At 41.4% G+C, this 22,481-nt stretch overlaps 1 protein-coding gene across 1 annotated transcript in view; it reads left to right on the top strand.

The window, feature by feature from the left end:
* The window catches only part of KCNH8 (potassium voltage-gated channel subfamily H member 8), a 256,860-nt gene that overhangs the window by 2,084 nt on the left and 232,295 nt on the right, over positions 1 to 22,481 (top strand). The window contains exon 2 of the mRNA XM_006029058.2: positions 5,912 to 6,145. Within this exon, the coding sequence (XP_006029120.1) occupies positions 5,912 to 6,145 (234 nt within the window). The remainder of the gene's footprint in view (positions 1 to 5,911; positions 6,146 to 22,481) is intronic.

Below are 22,481 nucleotides of genomic sequence, written 5' to 3'. Positions count from 1 at the left end.
CCTTCTCTGGTAAGCAGTGTCCAATCCAATATAATATATGCCACTTTCATTGCAAATGCTCAAGCACACAAGCTTCTAACATGCTTTCTATTAGCATTCATGTGAATAAAGCTCAGTCGCTCAAACGTTCACAGAAATGAACACAAAGGAACGTGAGCATAGCTGAAACAAATTTGCTGTTAAATTCAGGTGAGCACTTATGAAACATTTTTTCAGTGTTCCCTTAGCTCTGTAGTTTCTAAGTTTCTACACTTTTGCTTGATACATGCATTTCCAAGAATGCCTCCAAGAATGGTTTTCAAACTTTGGATGCAAAGTTGGATGTGAAATCAGATTTATTTTCAACCAAAGGTAACACATGTGGAGAACGTGGATATTTTGCATTTATTTCACATGGATTTATGGCATTCAGTTGAGATGAATGGGGCTATTCATATTCTTTTTGATGCATTGTTTCAAGCTGTCTGCAGACTCAGGAGGCATTGCTACGTTAGTTACATACGGCCCATATTCTGAATCTTCCTAGCATAATCATAGGGGCTTTGTAAAAGTCTAAACAGGACTGAGGTAAAATTGTAACACCTAAGTCACTGAGTGATCCAGATTGACCCAGTTCAGTAGCCACAAAATTACTTTGGCAGCCTAAACTCCGTAGGTATTAGATTTTGTATTGGGTACTAGATTTTGAACTGAAAAATCCCCTATGTGCCAAGACTTAAGCTATTAAGAATGCTCAGAAGCAATCCAGATCAATCAGATTGGTGGTCCGTTCCCAAGTAAATTTTATTGTAAATCCAAATATGCTGAGGCAGTCACAGAGCAGGCCAAGCAATTGTTTGCTGCTGACAGCTGGTGGTACTTGCCTTTCAGCCTAGTTTGTCTGCTGGTAATCAGGCAATCAGAGACCTGGATTCTAGGTTTCATTCTGTGGATGCCCAAGCCTACATCTCTAGGGGAGTACTGTAGTCACCAGACAATGGCCTAGGATGGGTTGCGGACCTCTCTTGCCAAGGTTTTGCCTGGTTTTTAACCAATGATTGTCAAGTGTTTGTCAAAATGAATAAACAGCTCTAGCAGGAAGAACTGGAATCCAGGACTCCTCTTCTCCCATGGGAGCACTGTAACCACTAAGCTACAGTTATGTACCCACCTGCTTGCCTACCAGACTTTTATGCATTTCTAATTTGGTTAGCTGTACGTGCCTCTGCTCATCACCTACATGACCTGAATTTTATGCGTAGGAGGTTCTGGTGTCTCCCCATTCACTCTACAAAAGAACAAGACACTTTAACCCTGTGTACTGGAGACATTTACAAACACTGATTTGGATCTGGCTTAATATATTCAAAGCAAAACTTATATTTTGGAGCATGGTTATACTGCAATTCTTTTTTAGTATGTGCTTATCTGTGTCCACAAGCATGGCCACATAATTATGGTATAGATCAGTGGTTTTCAAACTATGTCCAGAAGAACCCTAGGGCTCTTGCAATAGGTCATCAGGGGCTCCACAGAGAGATTGGGGGTAGAGTCAGGGTGAGCTGGGAGATGGTGCATCACCATTGCCAGGCTGGGTCTCCTGGCTTCACATCAGCTTTTGTGGCCCACAGAGCCAGGAATAGGAGTTCTGTGACAAAAAAAAAAGTGATATGAAAGGAATCCATGACTTTAGGAAGTTTGAATGCCACTGAAGATGGAACTCTGATTACTAATTAACTAAACCATATCAGACTGCCATACTCAAGCACTGTCACCATTCATCCTTCATTCTTGAGTTTATCAGCAAGTGATATTTGACTTGAGATGGCTCACAAAAGGATTTACATTGACATATTGAAATAGCCAACTAGGAATTAAGAGAGAAAATGTCTTTTTTCCAGTTTTTAATGAAATATAATCATCAGTGGTTTCTGTATATACATATGCCTCAAAACAAATGATTGAGGTAAGCAGTTAGCTGGTTAAATTAGGATGCAATCCATTCTTCCTTAATTTCTACCCATAGATCCCTTATCATTTATACTAACTAAAATGTCATTATTTTGACTTTGTCTCTACAGATATGACTAATTTATACTAATGTCAATGCTTGCCGTCAAACTATCAAATTAAGGCATTGGTCACATGATGCCTTGGTAACAGTGTAATCTGCCTCTACACTTGTCTTCCAGTTCTCAATGGGCACCTATACACATGCAGTGAGGCTACTCTGACATGCTGCAATGACTGCACACCAGAGCAGACTCGATTAATCAAGTCTGTTGAAGTGTGGTAATTACCACACCCCAACAGACTCCAGCGTCACGTGTATCAGCATCCCCGTGCTGAAAAAGGATGCTTTAAAGCTTGCTTGATGAGCTTTAGTTAAAGAATCCTTGCCACCATTTTTCAGCACAGGGATGCTGATAGAAATTATACTCCCGGCGCTTTAATTAGAGAGAGTCTCAGAGCCACTCTATAAATGCCCGATATGTGAAATTTTACTATGATATATTTATGTAAAGTCAAGGTAATTTATTTAAATGTATAAAGTGTAGAAATAAACCACCACTAAATTAAACTATGTGGCTACCAGGTAAACTTTAACTTTATATATTTTCAAACTGTAAGAGAAAAAATTAGGACATCTTTCAAGTTAATGATTAGCTCAAACATATTCACAAATCATTTTGCTTCTTGGATACTATTTAGCACAAGTATTGGAGCAACTCTCTCAATAGATCAATGTAAACATTTACACATTTTATCTTTGTCTTTGTTTAACTCATTCTTGATTCTGATTTGACCATGACTAATAGAATTATAATTCTATAATTTATAATTTATTTCCTGAGATAGAGATTAAGTATGAAAATGAAGGCCGTAATCCTCTGTGATTTAAAGTCAGTGGTAAGTTTACCGTTGACTTCAATGAATACAGTAAGATTTATTGTGAATTTGACCCAATGCCTTTTCAAGTTAGTAAAAAAACCTTCCACTGACTTCAGAAAACCTTGGAACCAATTTTTTTCTCTGAATTATGCAACAACACTGAAGTCAGTGAACCTACTTCAGATTTACCTCAATATAAATGAAAGCAGAATTTGACCCTATTGAATGTTCCTTAGTATACATGGTGTTTTCTAGTACATTCTTGTCTAAAAATATCCAACTAGGTAGCATTATCCCTGATTCTTTCTGTCTACTCAGTGTTCCATTTCACTTTACACAGCTCATATTGAATTATATAGAAAGAGATGAATGGTTTGCAGTGGGTAATTGCATTTTAAACAATAAGAAACCTTGAAATAAATTAATTTGATAGCTACAGATGCTTTGGGATGTATGATCTGTGACTCTCACAGTGCAGCACCATCATTAAATTGCAGTGCAAGCATATGATTTTAATTCTTTTGGTAGTACAGGGATTTGATTTTGTGTTGACAGCAAGAATTGTATGTCAATGTACAGTGGCAATGATGCTTGTTTTCTAGATAGGCAAATAAATGACAGGCGGAGAAGGCAAACAATGCACTGGATTAAACTAGATTTCTGAAGTAGGTATATGATAACTCAGAAATATCTATTTTAAAAGTCTTTCTAGAATTGTTCATGAAATTAATTCATGAGCTAACAGTGAATAATTGAACCTAGGAATTTGAAGTGTAACCACCGCAGGCAAACCTATCATATGAAAACTCTGCATTGTCTTTTAAAATACTGAAGACCCAGGCATTTCAATCAATATCTCACTATTGTCTAAGTAAGGAGCATCTCAAATGAAGTTTATTGACTGTTACTGATGTAAAACCACAGCATCAGTGAGAAGAAAATTAGGCTCATTGTTTCTTACCCAAGATCTATACATTCTGGTCTAAACAGCTATGAATAATTTATTTACACATTTGAATTTATAAATTGAGCACCCAAACCATTATTCATGGGGGAAAATTGTTAATTACTGTCCTAAGGCTTATGAATATTTGTCAATAAATGTGTTCTATTCAGCAATTCTTACCACACGCAGTTCTAAAAAATGAGAGAGATGTTTTGGGATTAGGCTGTTCCTGAATTGCCTTCACCATGCTTTAGGGAAAACATTGATTAATGAGCAGAATACAAGGAAAAAATCTGTCTTCTCTCTGGATGAATTTTGGACAGACCATGCCAAGCCTGCCACAACACTTAGGCCCTTCATTTACTCTTGATAGCATGAACGGCATGTGCCCCTGGCAGCTGCGGGGGCACAGCTGTGCTGGAGGTGGTGGGAGCACAGTGGCAGTGGCAGGAGTGCGGCGGCAGTGAGTGAGGAGCACCCACAGATGCCACCGGCACTGTCAATGGTGGTGGGTGGTAGTGAGCCCTGACCAGGAGTCGACGACCACCTGCAGGTGCTGCTGGCAGTGCATCAGCCAGCAGGGATTACTGACTGCCCGCAGACACCACTGGCAGTGTCAGCAGTGGGGTGATGAGTGGTGACCACCCACAGGAGCCACCGGCAGTGTCAGCCGCGCCTTTTTGCAGGGAGTGCACTGCCATGCTCAGGGGGTGCACATGCACCCGTATGCACCCCCTATGCATTGCCCCTGCTTGATAGTAGGGGGAGCATAAGCAAAAGAACTGCGCAAGTGGTTTGTAAGCTACCAGAAAATGGTATTCAGACTGACACAAGTAGACCATTATCCTATTGACAAATGGTAAGTAGGGGGCTCCAGTGGCCTCAGAACCCCAAAAATAGCTTAAGCCTTCTTCAGCCTTCTCTGTAAGGGACAGAAATGAGTTGCTGTCTGTAACTTTGCTTAAAGATTAAAGCTGAATTAAATTGAACCTCCTGTCATAAATCTGAATAGCTAACGTTTTACATATTTGATACCTCCCAACTTATGCATATTATTAAACTACTAGGGAAAATATATCTGTGGTTGATAATGAAGAGAACCTATTACAGTAAATATGATTTTTTTTTCATTCAGTTAAGGCTTACTGAATTTGTCCCTTGGTATTTAATTATTTTCACCTGGAACACCATGTTTTCATTCGCAATGTGTGTGACTCACATGTTAAAAAATAATACTAACAAGAATATTATTATTTAGCAAGCTAAGTAGTATATTCTAATATTATAAAAGCCTAAGTCAGTCTGCTGTCCCTAACGCTTTAGTCATGCTTTGATTGGCTGACAGACAGCCAATCAGAGTGCAAACAAGCATTCCAACAGGACCTGGCAGTGGTGGAGTGCCACCATGATGGTGGGGACACAGGGACAGAGAGTGGGGAAGCTGCTGGCCTCGGCTTCTCCACCCCGCTCCCTGCAAGAGAAAGAACAGCGGCTGAATGGGGCATTAGGTGGTAGCACTCCATCCCAGCCCCCTCCACCTCGTCATTCTTGACAGACAATTGGCTAGTTTTTTAAATAATGCTAGTTTTTTAAAAGTTAAGCTAGTAGTGATGTCTGAAAGCTCTTTAGACTGAAACCCTTTGCTTAACCAGGAAAGTTATGGGAAGAAAAGTGTCTCCCTTTTTAGTCACATGCTTCTCTGTAGAGGTGGTGTTTGGGATGTGCTAACAACGTTCTACTAAAAAGGTGCACTAGGATCATAAATTAATTTCACACAATTGCAGAATCTATGAGCAGCCATGGAACAGCAATAACTTTGGCCAGTGGACTTTCTTTAGGTAGTTTTTTTGGATTAGAAATAGAAGTTTCAGCCTGGCTACCCATCCCCAAAATTGTGGGGGCAGCATCATGGGACAGAGTATTGGACTTCTGTTATTCTCCATACTTCAAGCATGTGGCTTATTTCTATTCACAGGCTGCTGGGGATTTTACATATGCACAATTATGCCTTCCCACACAGCCACAGAAGACATTATAGCAGATGTGGTGTAATTCAGTCTCTAATTTGTGTTTTTCTTCCGTTTTCCTCTGCAGATAGTAACTTCATCCTTGCAAATGCTCAGGTGGCTAAGGGATTCCCCATAGTTTACTGTTCAGATGGCTTCTGTGAGCTTGCTGGATTTGCACGAACTGAAGTCATGCAAAAGAGCTGCAGCTGTAAATTTTTACTTGGTGCTGAAACAAACGAGCAGATGATTCTTCAAATTGAGAAGTCATTGGAGGAAAAGATAGAATTCAAAGGAGAAATCATGTTTTATAAGAAAAACGGTGAGTCTTGTTTCTTTCATCAGTGTTCTATTAATTCCAGACAAAGTGTGAAATTTACTATTATTCAGTATAATGGTTATATAATATCCACTCGTGCTGAGGATATTGTGTGTCACAGCTCAAGAGTTACAAAAATGGATTTGGATAACAGCCGTGTTGTTAGCTATGTGAATATATATGTAGAAGTTGTGATACCTATATTGTAAATTAAAGGGTTATGTGACAAATTGCAGATCCTCAAATTGCATTGTGGAACAGTATCTTGTTCAGGCCATAAGATGCATCATATAAAGCTGTATTGTGATGGTACTTAAGTACTTGTCTGTTGTGTTGAAAGTTTAACCAAAGAATTTAACTGAAACTCGGCTTCAGATGAGACCAAATTTAGAAAATGTCAGCCCCCCCAGGTTAAGTTATCAGGAAGTTTTGAATGGCCTAAAATATTCATTCATTGCAGCTGCTATGACAAACATAATAATATGGGTTTATGACAAACATAATAGCTAAGATGTTAAAAAATGGGGGATTAGGAACCAGCTTTTTAGTCCAGAATTTAAATAAAGTAGCAAGATTTGCTAGGCATTGGGCACGTCTACACAAGATGCTTTACTGCACAGTAGACTTACTGACTGGACGTAGTCTTTCTGGACTTCAGGAAGGCTTTCAACACTGTCTCTCACCCTATTTTCATTAAAAACTAGGAAACTCTGGCGTCGACACCTACACAGTCAAATGGGTCGCTAACTGGCTGGAGGGCCGCACCCAGAGAGTGGTGGTGAATGGGTCATTTTCGACCTGGAGGGATGTGGGTAGTGGGGTCCCCCAGGTCTCAGTCCTCAGATCCGCACTGTTCAACAACTTCATCAGTGACTTGAATGAGGGGATAAAAAGCACCCTATTCAAATTTGCTGACAACACTAAGATGGGGGGGATGTGGGTGTGCTAGAAGGGAGGAATAGGCTGCAATTGGACCTAGACAGGTTACAGGGGTGGGCAGATAAGAACAGGATGGGTTTCAACACTGACAAGTGCAAGATGCTACACCTGAGGAGGAAGAACCAGCAGCATACCTACAGGCTGGGGAACTCCCTTCTTGTCAGTGCAGAGGCAGAAAAGGATCTTGGAATCATAATTGATGCCAAAATGAACATGGTCCGACAGTGTGCGGATGCAGTCAGGAAGGCCAACCACACCTTGTCATGCATCCACAGATGCATCTCAAGCAGGTCCAAGGAGGTGATCCTCTCCCTCTATGAGGCACTGGTCAGGCCGCAGTTGGAGTACTGTGTCCAGTTCTGGGCACCGCACTTCAGGAGGGATGTGGACAGCATTGAGATGGTTCAGAGGAGGGCCACTCGCGTGATCAGGGGTCAGCAGGGCAGGCCCTACAAGGATTGGCTAAGGGACCTGAACCTGTTCAGCCTCCACAAGAGAAGGCTGACGGGGGATATAGTGGCCTGTTACAAACTAGTCAGAGGGGACCAGCAGGCATTGGGGGAGTCCCTCGTCCCCTGAGCACTACCAGGAGTGACTAGAAATAACGGTCACAAGCTGGCAGAGGGTAGATTCAGACTAGACATCAGGAGGCGCTACTTCACTGTCAGGGTGGCTAGGATCTGGAACCAACTTCCAAGCGAAGTGGTGCTGGCTCCTACCCTGGGGGTCTTTAAGAATACATACCTTGAGGTAGCAGGCGTGGTTTGTGAATACTGCGATGCTGGGGTACATGGAGCATCCTGCAGGAGTGCGGGGTGGGAGGCCCTCCACATGCTTGGTGGCAAACCCAGAAGTGGACCAGAAATACATCCGGTACACTTCCAGGTCTTCCAGGGGGCTCCTCCCCATGCCCCGCTGGCTCAGTGATCAGCCATGGGGGGACCCGGATACCCACCCCCCCCAGACCTAAGAGGCATCAGATGCTGAGCTGGGGGAGCACTGGGGGGCAACCCCTGTGCACTCTCTGGCAGATCCAGAAGTGGACCGGATGTGCTTCTGGTCCACTTCCAGGTCTGCTGCCAAATGCACTGGGGGATGTTTCTGTGGAACACTCCATGTGCCCCAGCATCACAGCATTGATGAGCTGCCTGGTACCTGAGGTATGTAGAAAAAAACGTTTAAAGCTGCATCTGTGACCAAATCGCTGAATCTTTCTGAACATCTCGGAATCAATTTGGAAGGATCCAGTTCAATTTGGAGAGATTAAAGGGTCCTTTGATTTGATTTGGATTCAGAGATTTGGCCACCGAATTAGGCTGAATCTCCACCAAATTGAATCAAGGACCGAAGCTTCGCAAAGCCCTATAAGTACCTCAGCATCATGTGTATTCAGCTTCCCACACTTCAAAATCATGGTAGGGATGCTTGAACTAAAGTCTGTTCAACAAGGTTTCATTCAAGCACCACCACCACCATTTTGAAGTGTGGGGACGCTGAATAGACATGACACAGAGGCTGCTGCGCATTAATTAACATGCTTCAATACACTTGATTCTGCTCCAACAGGTGCTAATCAGCACATGTCAGAGCAGATGTCCAGCGTATATATAGATGTCCTAGGCTATTATATGAAAACATGGGAGAGTCCCTTGTTCCCCCCACCCCGCTGCCCATTTTTCTTTTTAGTTTTTGCAGGCAAGTGTGCAAAGAGTTTTTGCTGCAGGGTGTGTCCCAACTGGCATAAAAGTATCAAAAACTGCAGTTATGTGGCTGCTTATGTGCCATTCAGTTGTATAAAGAGAAATAGGATTTTGCCCTTGTGTCTGCATGGAAGAAATATCAACAGCAACAGCATTGACGACAAATATCAGTCATTAAAAAAAGGAAGAGTTGGGTTGGTATCTGCATATTTGTGGCCCAGTAATATGGTTGATCCAGTAACATGGTCTCTCTTCCACCTTTGCACTGATGGTGGGCTTCTGCAATCCACCTACTAAGAAAAGCTCCCAAATACCTCATTTCTACATTTTCATTGATTTGTTTTTGAAGTATAGCATTCAAGGGTGATGTTCAACCACACAGATTAGTGGAAGTGCAATTGATAAAATTCTGTGTGAATGAACGCAAACATTTAAACATCTTTTAGATCTTAAACCTGTACACCATTGTCTATCAGCTCTTAAGTTTAATTTTGAGTTTAGTGGTACATTTGTTTATGGAATTCTAAGCACCTATTTCACAACTCTCGTTTAGTGTTTACTTGCTTCTGCAATGCTTACCTGTAGAATTGTTTTACATTTGTATTATACATTTTAAGATGAATATTTTAAAATGATATATTATGAGGAAAAGGGAAAAAGTGTATTCAAAATAGGAGGAAAATGTTCCCTTTTCTGGCAAGTACAAAAGGGGAAAAGGTAGTGTAGTATTTATAAATATCAAGTAAATGTGCATGATGCTATCTTTAATGTGTCATTTTATGTAGAAACATTTTGAAGATGTAGCAAAATGCCTTCCTTGCCAGCTCTTAGCATTTAAAAGAAAATGCCCCATAGTGCCTTGAACTCATGTTCAGGGAAACTGATTCAAGGAGGGTGGTTATTGATTCGCAAATCCTGTTTGCATATGAAAAATGTTCTTGTTCCAGAAGCTTCAGGGCTACTTTAGCATTATTGTATAGTGGTGACTAAGCACAGTTGTAAGAGAAGAGATTTAAGTTTAACTAAATGGAAAAAAATAGAGACATTTGTGCTCACTGGTTTGCACCTGGGGTGTAAATTGCATTTCTCCTGGCACTCTGAGTGGTGAATCTAGCCAGTAACATATATGTTGTTAATAAAGACAGAAAAAAGAGTAGGTAGATTTCTGTTGCAATTAAGCAGTTGGATCACAAATTAGTAGAGGGGGACAAACTTGTTCAGATAAAAGATTTCCCACCTACCCCCACCTCCTACACCTTTATGCATAATTTAAATCAAACTCATACAAAATCACTTCTGAGGTATGAACAATTTCCTTTTATCAGCCACTACATTTTATTTCCATGTATTTATGCATGATTTAGAAGAGGAGTGACAATGCAAAAATACCATGAGAGAGACCACTCTTGCATCTGAAGCAACAAAGGCAAAAAAATCTCCCAGCAAGGCTCTTGTTGTTTTCCCAAATCATGTTCCAGTGTGCTTGTTCAAAATATTGGGCAAAGCCTTAATACTTTTGGAACATGTATCTGAAAAAATAGAATAGAACTTCTGAATTAGGTTTGTTCTGCAGTAGCAGCAGAGTTTTTAGAGGGCTTTTTTGATATTCCATGAAGGCTCTATAATGGTCATGTTTAAAAACACCTTTAAGAAAAGAAGAGTACTTCATTGAGCATTATGGCCCAAATTTTTAGCATCATCTAAGAATTTCTATACAAATGGGAAGTAGATCAAAGGTGGCATTAATGTACTTTTAGGCTCCCCTGATGGCCAAGAATTTTGTGATAGGCTAGGTTCACTGTTTACATGGGTGTGTCCACGTGTGTACTTAACTGCAGAATAGACTAATTAGCTGCAAAGTAAAGCATCACTGTCTACACATGCAGCTCTATTAGGCTGCAGTAAACTAATTAACACTGCTGTAAGATAGCACTGTCAGGAACAGTACTATCTTATGGTGGGGTAATTTACTGCAATTAAACGCATGTATAGATACAGACCACAGATGTAAATTGTGCCTGGTCAGCCCATCCAGCAGGGGGGAAGATTCCTGCCTCCCACCTAGCCATGTTGCTCCACAGTTTCAGCATCCTTGTGATCCAGTCAGCCTCAATGCTTCCCAATGCCACTACCCAGAGAATGGTGCATCCCCCATGCTGCCTGCCAGCCAAGGCCTACCCCCCAGACACTGGGCCCACTGCTACCACCACCCACTATCCAGCCCTGCCCCCCCAAGCCTGCTGCCAACCACTGCCACTCACCAGAGCCTGGTTGCTGTGGCAGGACAGAGCAGAGCAGGAGCATGCCTGACAAACTGCTCAAATTGCTGCCGTCCTGGGTGTACGTGTAAATGCTGTGCCCGGGAGTAGTTTACTCCAGCTCAAACTGCTACAGCACTTATTGCTTTGAATTAATTGCACATGTAGATGCACCCGTAAGTCACAAAACCTTGGAACTACACCGCAGGAGTAGGACACAATGAACAGAGGTGGTGGCAAAGATCTGGCCCTTGGATAGTTATGTCTTGTGTTGCTATTATCATCGCTCATCTTGATATGACTGGTCCTTTAGCACACATAGAGATGCCTTATCACTTTATAATGAAATTGTGTCAGTCTAAAATGAATTTAAATTAGATTCATTCACCTGCCATCATCACATATGCCATCACCTGCTCACAACGTCCCTTTGCCATCTGCATTGGACAGTGTTCCTTTGCCATCTACATGGGACAAAAGGGGCAATCGCTAAATGACAGAATGAATGGACACTGATCTGACATCAAGTTCAGAAATATATAAAATCCTGAGGCAAAACACTTCAACCTATTCCACTTCTGACCTCAGAGTACCCTTTCTTAGATAACAGAACTTCAAAACCAAACTTGAAAACAAAATTGTGGAAAAATAAATCATCCACAGACTGTGGCTAGCTAACAGGCATGTGGCTAGGTGGCAGGTAGGAATCTGGCCCCCTGCTGGCTGGGCTGATTGGGCACCATTGTGTTAAGTATGGTATTAGCTTTGTCTCTATGGTTTTATTGCTTGTTTGCCTCTGCCAACAGTGTTCCTCCTCCCCCTCTTTCTTCCCTCTCTTCCTCCCTCCTTCTTTCCCTCCCTTCCCTGTCTTTTGTATTCAAATCACTCTCTCTATTTGATACACTGTTCTTTTCATGTCCTTTTACAGCATCTTTTGAAGGCTCACATATGCTTCTGCTATACACCTCTGATTTAGTTAGTCCTAATGTGCAACTCTACCCTGTCTTCTGCCTTACACAATAAAAAGATAGGGAAGGGAGAAAAAGGGAGGAAGGCTGGAGAGAGGGCATTTCTGGTAGAGGCAAAAGGGATTGGAGAGAACGATAAAGCAATAAACCCTTAGGGACATAAAAACTAAACTAGGTACTGCAATAAAAATCCACTTAGTTTAGGTCACACCTAACACAATTCAGTTTGTGTATGACTTCTTGTTCTTCAGCTTTGTGTTCAAGTGGATTTTTGATGTTTCCTCATTTAAGAACAGATACTCTGAGGTCAGCGATGGAATGTTCTGGGTGGTTGTCATTTTTTGCTACAGATCTTTATTCATATCTGGGCTTAGTGTCAAATCAGTGCCCATTCATTCTGTCACATAGGGTTCACCCCTTTTGTCCAATGCAGATGGCAGAGGGACACTCTGAGCAGTTGATGGCATATATGATGTTGGTCAAAAAGGAGGTGAATGAATTTCACCACCTCCTTTGGTGAATGAAAAGGAGGTGGATTCATTCACCAAAGGAGGTGAATGAATCTCAATTATTCATTTTAGACTTAAATAAAAAGCAAACTCCTGAAAGCTCAGGAGGTTTCTCCATCTCTTCACCTTGTGACATTTCACATCCTCCTTTAAGTGATTGTCCATATGTACATTCTGTTTTGGCTGTCTGTCCCCTCCCCCCAAGCTCTAACACTTTTGGCCAACAGTACTTATATGTAGCGTATATGCCCTAAGCCTTCTCCTGCTTTATGCAGATGGCATATGGAGCAGAGTTTGCCAACCATGCCTCTGTTTCTGTTAAATATCTCTTCACTTGCATTATTTCTAGGGACTCCATAGTGGGAATATATCTTGCCTGGCCTCATGCATCTATGATGTCCTATGTCAAATGACACTTGATGCATGCAAAGCTGGTTAAAAGATAGATTTGCACTCTAGACTTGGACTTGCATATGCCCCTGATTACTTTCCCACTGGAACCATCTTCCTTGATATGTTGGAATACTCTGTGAATACCTGAAGGTAGTCCTTCATTTATTCTCAATCATCCTCATTACTACATGGAAAGCTAATATGTGCAGGATCCAAGTACAAAGCCCATAGTCTCAGTAGGAAGTGTGAAGCCCCAATTTTCTCCCCTGTGCTGCCACATGCCCCAAGGATCAGATCGAGTTTGCCCTGAGAGAGCTCCCTACACCAGCACCTCATTTCCTCTGCCCTAACACTGGACTCTGCAGCTGCAGTGCAGGATCTCTGCTGGCCCCAAATGGTCTCAAATATGGGTTCTAGAAGAAATTTTAGATCCCTCTCTCCATAGGGAGAGTCAGTGTGGAATATCACTTGCCCAGAAATCACTCTTTTCTCCAGCTATCAGTAAGTCGTCAAACAGCAAAAGCATTTATTACATAGGATGAAAGGATTATTCAAAGAAACATAAGCAAGGAGTTGAGAAGAGATCCAAGCCCTAATGGCAGACCCCCATGCACATTCCATTCCATCAAGAGATGTCATGTTGAGATAGACCCAAATACCTGTGAAAGGTTGTCACAATTTCACCTCTACCAACAAATTTTGTGTTCTTTTCTTCCACAAACCACATGCATCCAGAAGGGAAGACACCATTCTATTATTTGGATGTGGCCTTTTACTCACCAAGTACAAAGCCAGGGGATAATGACCTTAGCTCTTTTTCCTCCGCTATGAGGACAAAAAGCAAAGCAACCTCTACTCTAGCTCTTAAAATAAATTGCAGACTATGTAAGGACAAGGGATAAGATGGCAAAAGGGAACCTGCTTATGACTACAACCAGAACTGAAGCAGCTTCACTGAAAAAATTGTCCATCTCGGACTTTTTGGAGGTCACTTGTAATTCATTGTTTATGCTTGTGAAATACTATGCCATCTATGAAGCTGAAGTTGCTATTTGTATGATACTCCAAAATCCTCTGTCTGAGTGAACTGAATTCTGCTCTGGAATCACCCCTAGTGGGCTGTGCATATGGACAATCACTTGAAAGAGAATGAGAAGTTACCTACCTACCTAAAAGGTAACTGAAAGTCAAGAGGGCTGTCCATATACACATTCCAAAAGCCTTCCTCCAATGATTCTTCCTCAGAGACCTTCACACCTGGGCTTCTATGGTTGAGAGGAAACAGGTGTGTTGGATGTACTCTGACCATCATCCCCTCTCTGCAGTCAGAGAAATCTCAGGGTACACATACATAAAACAGTTCTGGTGCATGCCTACAATGGAATACACACAGAGACAACACACCACAGAACTTAGTCACTGGTAGGTAAAGTACATTTTCAGTCTTTACTCTTCAATGTCTCTACCTTTAACATGCTCATTTTCTTGTTTGTTAAGCTTTTCATGGGATACCGATGTTATGGGCTAGCTAGTAATGATTTGGCGCAGGGGTTTGAAAGTACAAAAGATGATTGGAGGGCTTGGGATTCCCATTCCTTACCAATCAAGCCCCAGAGACTCACCCTCCATGTCCCCTGATTGGCCCCTTCGGTCACCTGGAGGGGGATAAAAGGGGCAGCATGACTGACTCAGGGGAGACCAGCGAGGGACCATGAGGAAGGAGTTACAGAGAGCTGGCAAGAGCTGGGCCAGCGGGGTGGGAGCAGTTGCCCCAGAAGCATCTGAAGGAGTGGGACCTGCAGGCAGCAGTTGGACCCTCAGCAGCACAGCGTGCAGCTGACAGGAGAGGCTCCCTGCTGGGATCCAGGATACCCCTACAAGAGGCTGCAGATAGCAGGAGAGGTTCCCCAGCTCCAGCAAGAAGCTGAGCAGTGACCTGAGAGGTTCCCAGCTCTGCTTCCAGCTCCTCCAGCAAGAGGCCAGGTAGCTCAATGTGAGGCAGGGGATCCTGGAAGGTCAAAAGCCCTAGCAGCTTACAGTACTGCCAGCATTGGTGGTTGTGTGGTAGCATTTCTGCCTACTGTTTGGAAGATATGAGTTCAGATCCCAGCTGGGATGAATTGGGGTGAGTGAAGTAACAGCAAGAAATTCTTGTTGCAGTGGAAAAGGGGTCATTGTGTTTTCCCTCCTTCCCCCCTCCAGGTACCTAGGCCCTATATTTCTTGTTATTTGATATTTTGTATTTTGTGCATTTTATATTTTGCCAACCAGTATTGTTTGTTCTCCTGTTTGTGTTTTATATTTTGTTAAACCTGTATTTTGTCAACTGGATGAATGTGTGTATGATTGTAAGTGCCTAACCTTTATTGAATCCTGCCCCCTTGGGGCATTGTAGTGTCCCCTATACCCCTGGTTTATACATGTTATGTTCCCACTACTGTTTTTCTCTTAAAGGTATAAGGTTAAGTCCCATTTGTGATCTGGCTCTGCTCTATAGGGGAAGGAGGGTCCCTGCACATCCCACAGCGCTTGTGCATCTGCTCTGATCCCTTCAATTGGAGAGGGGGTACATCTTGGAGTACCACCTGGGTTACACCAGATATTCATCTCCCTATGCCAGTGGTCACCAACCAGTGGATCTTGATGCACCAGTAGATCTTGGAGCCTCTTGGAGTCAATCTGAGGCTGGTGGGGTGGGGCTGAGTGACTGTGTGCATGCGCCTCAGCCCAGCAGGTTAGTCTGTGCGGGAGGGAAGGGGTGGCAGCTAGATTGAGGCCCCCATGATGAGGGACAGAGGCAGGAGCAGGGGTAAGTTGAGTGGGGCCCTGGCTGGGTGGGACTTATCTGATGGGGAGGCGCGCCCCCAAATAATTTTTTCTCCCTCTGCCTTGATCAGCTCTCCCACTTCCCTCCCCACAGAGTTACCTATTGGGCAGGGAGCGGGGCAGGAGGGGAGGGGTGGTGGTGGCACACCGTAGATCGTGCATTGCTTTTAAATGCCAAAGGTGATCTCCTACTTAAAAAGGTTGGAGACCACTGCCCTATGCATTGTGGTTCTGCTTCATTTTCCAGATGAATTCCATTGTGGCTGGCAGGTGCACAGTACCATTATGTTCCTAAGGTTATTCTTCTAGGCCCATTTGGTTTACTACAGACTGGGCACATCTACATGAGACACTTCTGCACTGTGGCTACTTGTATAATCAAGTACTAAATAAATGTGCAGTAACCAGAGTTATTGTGCAGTAGCACTGGTGAACGCCTTGTAAGTGATGCTACGGTGCGGTAGTCTAATAATACTGCGCAGTAGCATATTAGCATTGTTGGTGCTGTGATGCGCTACTGCGCAATATTATTCAGCTACTGCAAAGTTAGCATCTCATGTAGATGCACCCACTGAGTTGGGAGTAATCTTGGAAATCTCAAAGTCTTCCTTTGTGAAGGGTTTAGGTATTTGGTGGCTACATAATCCATAAACCAGTAGCAATTGCAGCCTATGGATACAAACAAACATACATTTTAATTGCTTTAAGGGGAAGAGGTAGGGGGATTGCCATTCAAGAACACTATCAACTGGTACAATCTATCTTGCCTCTGCATGATCCTGTAGCAATCCAAATGAGCTATGTTGCTGTAACTTTAACCCTGAATGAAAGAGTTAAAATTGCAGGTGTTTTGTATGGTTTTTTGTATTGCTACAGAACCATGCAGACACAACAGTACCATCATAATAGTACATAATGTAGTTCCCTTAGATGGATAAGCATCACCACACTAATGATTGCATATAGTATGCTTCAGTACCATTTTGTCTGTCTTTAGCCAATGATGGTAGCATCTTCTGCATCAAGGTTTACATAACGCAGAATACAGTCCTTAAACATGAATTCTGGGTCAGTTCTAAAATCCAGGTCAGTAAGGTAAAGGCAGACACGTATCCATTTGAATATGCTAACCTCAAATTTGAAAATCAGTACAGGTTTCCCTTGCTTTATGCAGGTTCTGTATGTGTGAATTCTCTCTTATGCAATCACTTTTTTATACCAAAAATCCATTATATGCGAGCTAAGTTACATATAATGCACTCTTATGTGATCCGTGTGGTGGAAGCCCGCAGCCAGCTACTCTGTGCAGTGCATCGTGGGAGTGATGCACACCAAAATATAGTCTCCTGTATGGATCTGTGCTCCTCACTCATTGTCTGTGACATGTAGTTGCCATCCCCATTATGGCTTCTAAGTGTCTCACTAGCTTATCTCCTACCCTTCTTCCTGATCCATCACAGAAGTGGAGTCTGACACTGAAGACCTTTCACCACCTTCTCTTCATACCAACTAAACATTCACCACGACCCTGTGCTTGTGCATACTGTCTGCTGTTGGTGAATACCAAAATTGTCTTATAGAAGTGGTAGAAATGGGTCTAGGGGTCAGTACAGCTGAGGTCTTGGAACATATGCCTATTTGTTACATTGTAAAGTGGGTTCCCTTTATGTGAATTTGAGTTACGCACTGTTTTCCAGGAACACATGTACAGCATAAAGCAAGGGAAACCTGTACATTTTATAACTTAAGAGGGTATAAAATACCTGGTAGCTGTCTGCCATATAACATAGATTTAAATGTAAATCTCCATGCAATGTCAAATACAAACCCACTATTTAACTGTTGAGCCACTAACATACTTAAATGTGAACATTATGTATTGCTTTAATTAAATATTCATAGTTCGCCTGCCAGTTTATTTTTATAAGTCCTTTAGAGAAAATACTATGATTTTAGCTAATGGATGACATATCTTATGTTCTTCAAAATAAAGGGCATGAACCAGACAGAAAAAGGAACTCAGAGTTCATAAAGATGTCTAACGTAATTTGTCTGAACTATGTGGTTATTACACTCAGTATCAGGCTTTATACTGATAAGATCCTTGACTATGGGAAGCAAACAATATGCAAATCAAATACTAAATTCTAAACCTGAATTGTATTCTAAATTATGTTCTAAATTCAGAGACCTACACATGGTTCCCAATTCTGTAATTATGAATTTTTGGTAAACACTATCAAAGCAGGGTGAAATAAACTTGGCATGAGCTGATGCAGCTCCAGCGACTTACATGATTTTGGGAAGCTGCTCATTAGGCCTGCGTTAGTTGGCAGCGATCCAATCCAGTTTCAGATCCGGCCACTTTGGATGCCAGGGATCCAATCTGGAGCTCTGGACTGGGTTTCTGCTTTGATCTGGCTGAAGCAGCCCTGAAGCTTCAGAGCCACCTAGGAGATCCGGCCGTAGGGTATAATGGGGAATCAATGAAATATCTATAACTTTGTTGGTTTTTGTCTGATGTGGATGAAACTTGCAGAGCTGGTAGCCCCTTCTGAGAGCATGAAGTCTGCCAAGCTTCAAGAAGATCAGTGCAGGGGTTTTGGGGAAACTGTACCACAAATTCTTGAAAGCAAAACTCATGTCACGTCTATGTGTTACACCACTGGGGGGTCAAAACTGCAGGGGTGGTGGCCCCTGCTCAGGCCACAAAGTGTGCCAAGTTTCAAGAAGATTGGTGCAGGGGTTTGGGGGGAACTGCATCTCAAGCTGCAGACAAGCAAAACTCGTGACATGGATGACAGTGTGTGTGTTAAGGCACAGCAGGATGAAAACTGCAGGGATGGTAGCCCCTGCTGAGGCCATGAAGCCTGCCAGCTGTTGAGGAGATCAGTGTAGCAGGGTTCTGGGGCCCTGCACCTCTAGCTGCTGACAGACAAAATTCATGACATGGGTGACATGGGATCCGAAGCTCTCTCCGAAGCCTCGCACAGCCCTACTGCTCGTACCAGGTCTGAATCTGACTGACTTTCTTTCATGGGTGAGGACTAGTTTGTCATAGGTCAATGTAAAGAAAGGAAGCCATGTAGCTCCTTAACCCCAGTATCTGTCAAATGACAAGGATATTAGGAAAAAAATATTAGAGAAAATCAGTCTCTCCCTCCCCCTCCCCACCCCCAACTCCCATAATGAATGATTTTTCTGTACCTGTGGAAAGCTCTGTAGAGACACTATATGTAATCATTAATGTGGCAATGCTTACCCATCTAAAGGAATAGCATTATTTACTCCAGGTATTTAATCAGTTGCTATGGTTTTTTGGAAGAAACAGAAAGTATTGAGAAATACCAGCAACAAAATAATGTCATTTATTCTGTAATATTCAAACTAAATATTGACAGAAATCTTGGCTTCTGTAAATGATGAGCTTTCCTTGCTATATAAAGAGCAGTTTCTGGCACTGTTCTTAGTTCACAGTACATATGTGCAATGTCCTCACAGCATTTTAAACCTTAATAATAAGTACAAAACTATGATAAGCTGTGACAATAAGAATGCTGTGTTTGTAAAAATGTGAGAATATTTTCTTGGTTTGCATCCCGTCTATTTCATATGAAACATAGAGCCTAATAGTTTGTAACAATTTGGTAGTTAGTACCTCATATCAACCTGGGATGGTAAAATCCCAAGCTACACAATTAGGAATTAGGCTGCTTTTGAATTTCTACAAATGTTGTCCATGTCTTGTTTTAAGGTACCAGTTTAGCCAACTGTGAAGGGAAACTCTTGTCGTGACATTTAAATTTTAGTTAGGTCTAGATTTTGAATACCTGCAAGATTAAGGGAGTTCAGATTCAAGTTTGTGGTTTAAACCTTTCTCTAGTGCTGGTCTAAATTTTAGTGGTTTTGATTTTTTTTCCCCCTTCATAATTATATTCCTGTCACCCTAGAGTTCCAGTGGTACTTCAGCTCAGGAATGTAACCGACAGCAAAGCAAATTACAAGTGTGGCCATTCCAATTAAAGGATGACCTCTAACCTACAGAACAAGTTCAGTTAAAATTCTAAAAGAAATATTGCTATAGACTCACATAAGCAGCATGTCAGCATTCATTAAATAGACAGTCTATGAAGTGTATCATTTGTATATGGAAAAAATGAAATAAGAGGTGCTACATCTTTTTCTTAGCTATTTTCTTTATTGGACCATAATAGGAGGGAGGTGTTCTTAAGAGTTTCTGACACAAGCAGCAACTGATTAATCATGGTATAACTGACTGAAATTACAATAAGAATTGCTTTCTTCCGACGATCCTCCTTGTCTTAACTAAATATGTTGGATATTTGAACCCTCCAACTCAACATGCATCTATAAAGTATGAAAAGATTGGCAATTTTTTTAAGTTGTTTTCTTCTGTAGCAAACTTTGGCAGGTGATTTTCACTAAATTTTCTCCAAGCAGAAATATACTTTGCTGAAAATACATGAACAAATTCTCATCTCGGTTACTTTAATATCATTGCAGAGTAAATCAATTGAATTTAAGGGATTTACATCAGCACAGCTGAGAAGGGAACCTTGTTCACTGGATCTCATTCCTAAATAATCTGCAATCAGATGACTACTGTGCTGAAGAATTACATTTAAACAATCCCCTCTTTTCTGTCTGCCAAAATCTTATAGACATTGATCTGCTTCAAGTACATTAAGTTAAATCAGGTCTTCAGAAGCCCCAGAACTAGATCACTATCAACAGCAGATTGGACTTTTTCCCTATCTTTGTAATGGCCTAAGAAGATGCTACAATAAGCCCTATAATCATTGAACCAGTCAAATGTGTCCCCTCCCTGCCCACCCCCCTCCAATTGATGGAGAAGTTATATCTTGATTCCTTCATGACCCCCACCAAAATAACCCCCTAGGTCTCCAATTCGTTTTCAGCCTTGTGAAGTGGGAATATTTCTTTTTCCTTTTCAGAATTTGTAATATTCCAATGACAAGGAAAACTGCACATTTTGGTCAGCAACTTTACATCTCTCTTCCTTGTTCTATCTTTTGGTAAAAGATAAAATGACACATCCCTAATACTTTTCTTTTGTTCTGAGATCTTTAGTTTCAAGAATCAGTGTAATGGAGCACAGTGTGCTGACAGGGCCATTCTGTCAGTGAAGGAGAACACATTTTAGCAGTTGCATACTGCATTGGGAAGGGATGGGACTTCTAAGGGTGTAAGGTTATTTAAAGTGAGTAAAATGAGTGTCAAATTTAAAACTAACAAAAGAGAAACCTAGCAACTCTGAAACAGGCCTCTTATAAAAATACTGGTTGCTACTTAAAATAAAATTGGCTGAATTGGGCAACTCATTGGGAAGTTTAAGTCAGATTTACCTTCTATGATGATAATCAGCAATGACACTATTAGGTAACACTAGTTTAAGTCCTATAGTGTATTACCTGTTGCAAATGCAGTGAAATAAATGGCCCCAGGATGGCCAAGGCTCCACGAATAGTGGATAGCTTCCTGCCAGGAGTAATCAAAATTTTTGTGAACTGTTTCTGAGAGAATTTTTTTTTAATTCCAGAAAATTTCAGTTTTTCAAAAAAATCCTGAATAATCTAAGTCTTTTCTTTGTTTGGCTGAAATACTTCATTATTTTGAATCAGGTGTGTCTAAGAAGGCTCTCTTGGGAATGGTAGTTCATTTCCTTAAATGTATCAAGCTGCCTTAATCACCTTTCCCATTGATTTGTCCTATTTATTTGTTTCCTATTGATTTGTTCAACATCCCAGCTCATTGGTACCCTGCTAACTTTTATTTGAAAAAAAAATCTCTCATTTACAAATGTATATATTGTGTCGGTGGGTAAGAAGGAATTTTCTGATGACAGAGGAATCCTACCGTACCCTGTTGCATGCTGTTAGCCAATAACAGATCACCAATATAATACTTTATCCTCAGCTCTGTTAAGTCGCCAGTAACAGATACTTTATCCTCAGCTCCATTTTGCCAAACAGTTGACGCAAGTTGCTCATGGGCACTGGCTGTTTTATTAACCTAACACCTAAAGGCCCCAGTAAAGGACAGATTTTCAGAACAGTTCCAGTCACATTAAACGCCCTGAATGAAGTGATGAAGTAGTACTTCATAAGAATAAGAAACCAAGGGGGCAAATATCAATTTAAAAAATACAAATGGTAAGAAAATGGTCTATGAGCAACATGTTTTGAAATATTCATGTTTTCTTTGCTACCATTTAATGAGATTTCAACAAATCTGTTTGTGACTAATTGATGGTGTTGACACCATGTTCTAATATTATCAGAATCAAGCTGCTAACTACATTACACAGCAACATTATTTAATACTGACATAATCCAGTGAATAGATTTTTTCTGCACTATAATAGTAAATAACCAAAACAATATGTGAATTTGCCTATGGCTGATTGCATTATTATATAGAGCAAAAGGCCTTTTCTTGTTTATATCAGTGTTTACACCTTACTGATATTTATACACACACACACAGACGATTTACAGATAGGTTTGGGGTGATCAGTTGCTGAAAACTATGCATGTCATCTTATTTTTGATCAGCTCTCATTACTGCCTAATGATGTTTCTGGTTTTTGTGCATTTTTTTCTTTTTTGCCTGTTACATGGCATGTTTCTAAATAATTTTTTATTCCTGATAGTTTGATGCAATGATTATAAGATTATCAGTGCTCATGAGCAACTCAGCCACAC

Source organism: Alligator sinensis, unplaced genomic scaffold, assembly GCF_000455745.1.
Source record: "Alligator sinensis unplaced genomic scaffold, ASM45574v1 scaffold648_1, whole genome shotgun sequence".
NCBI lineage: Eukaryota > Metazoa > Chordata > Crocodylia > Alligatoridae > Alligator > Alligator sinensis.
Note: the sequence above shows the minus strand (reverse complement) of the source record. Positions and strands in the feature narration are given on the sequence as shown.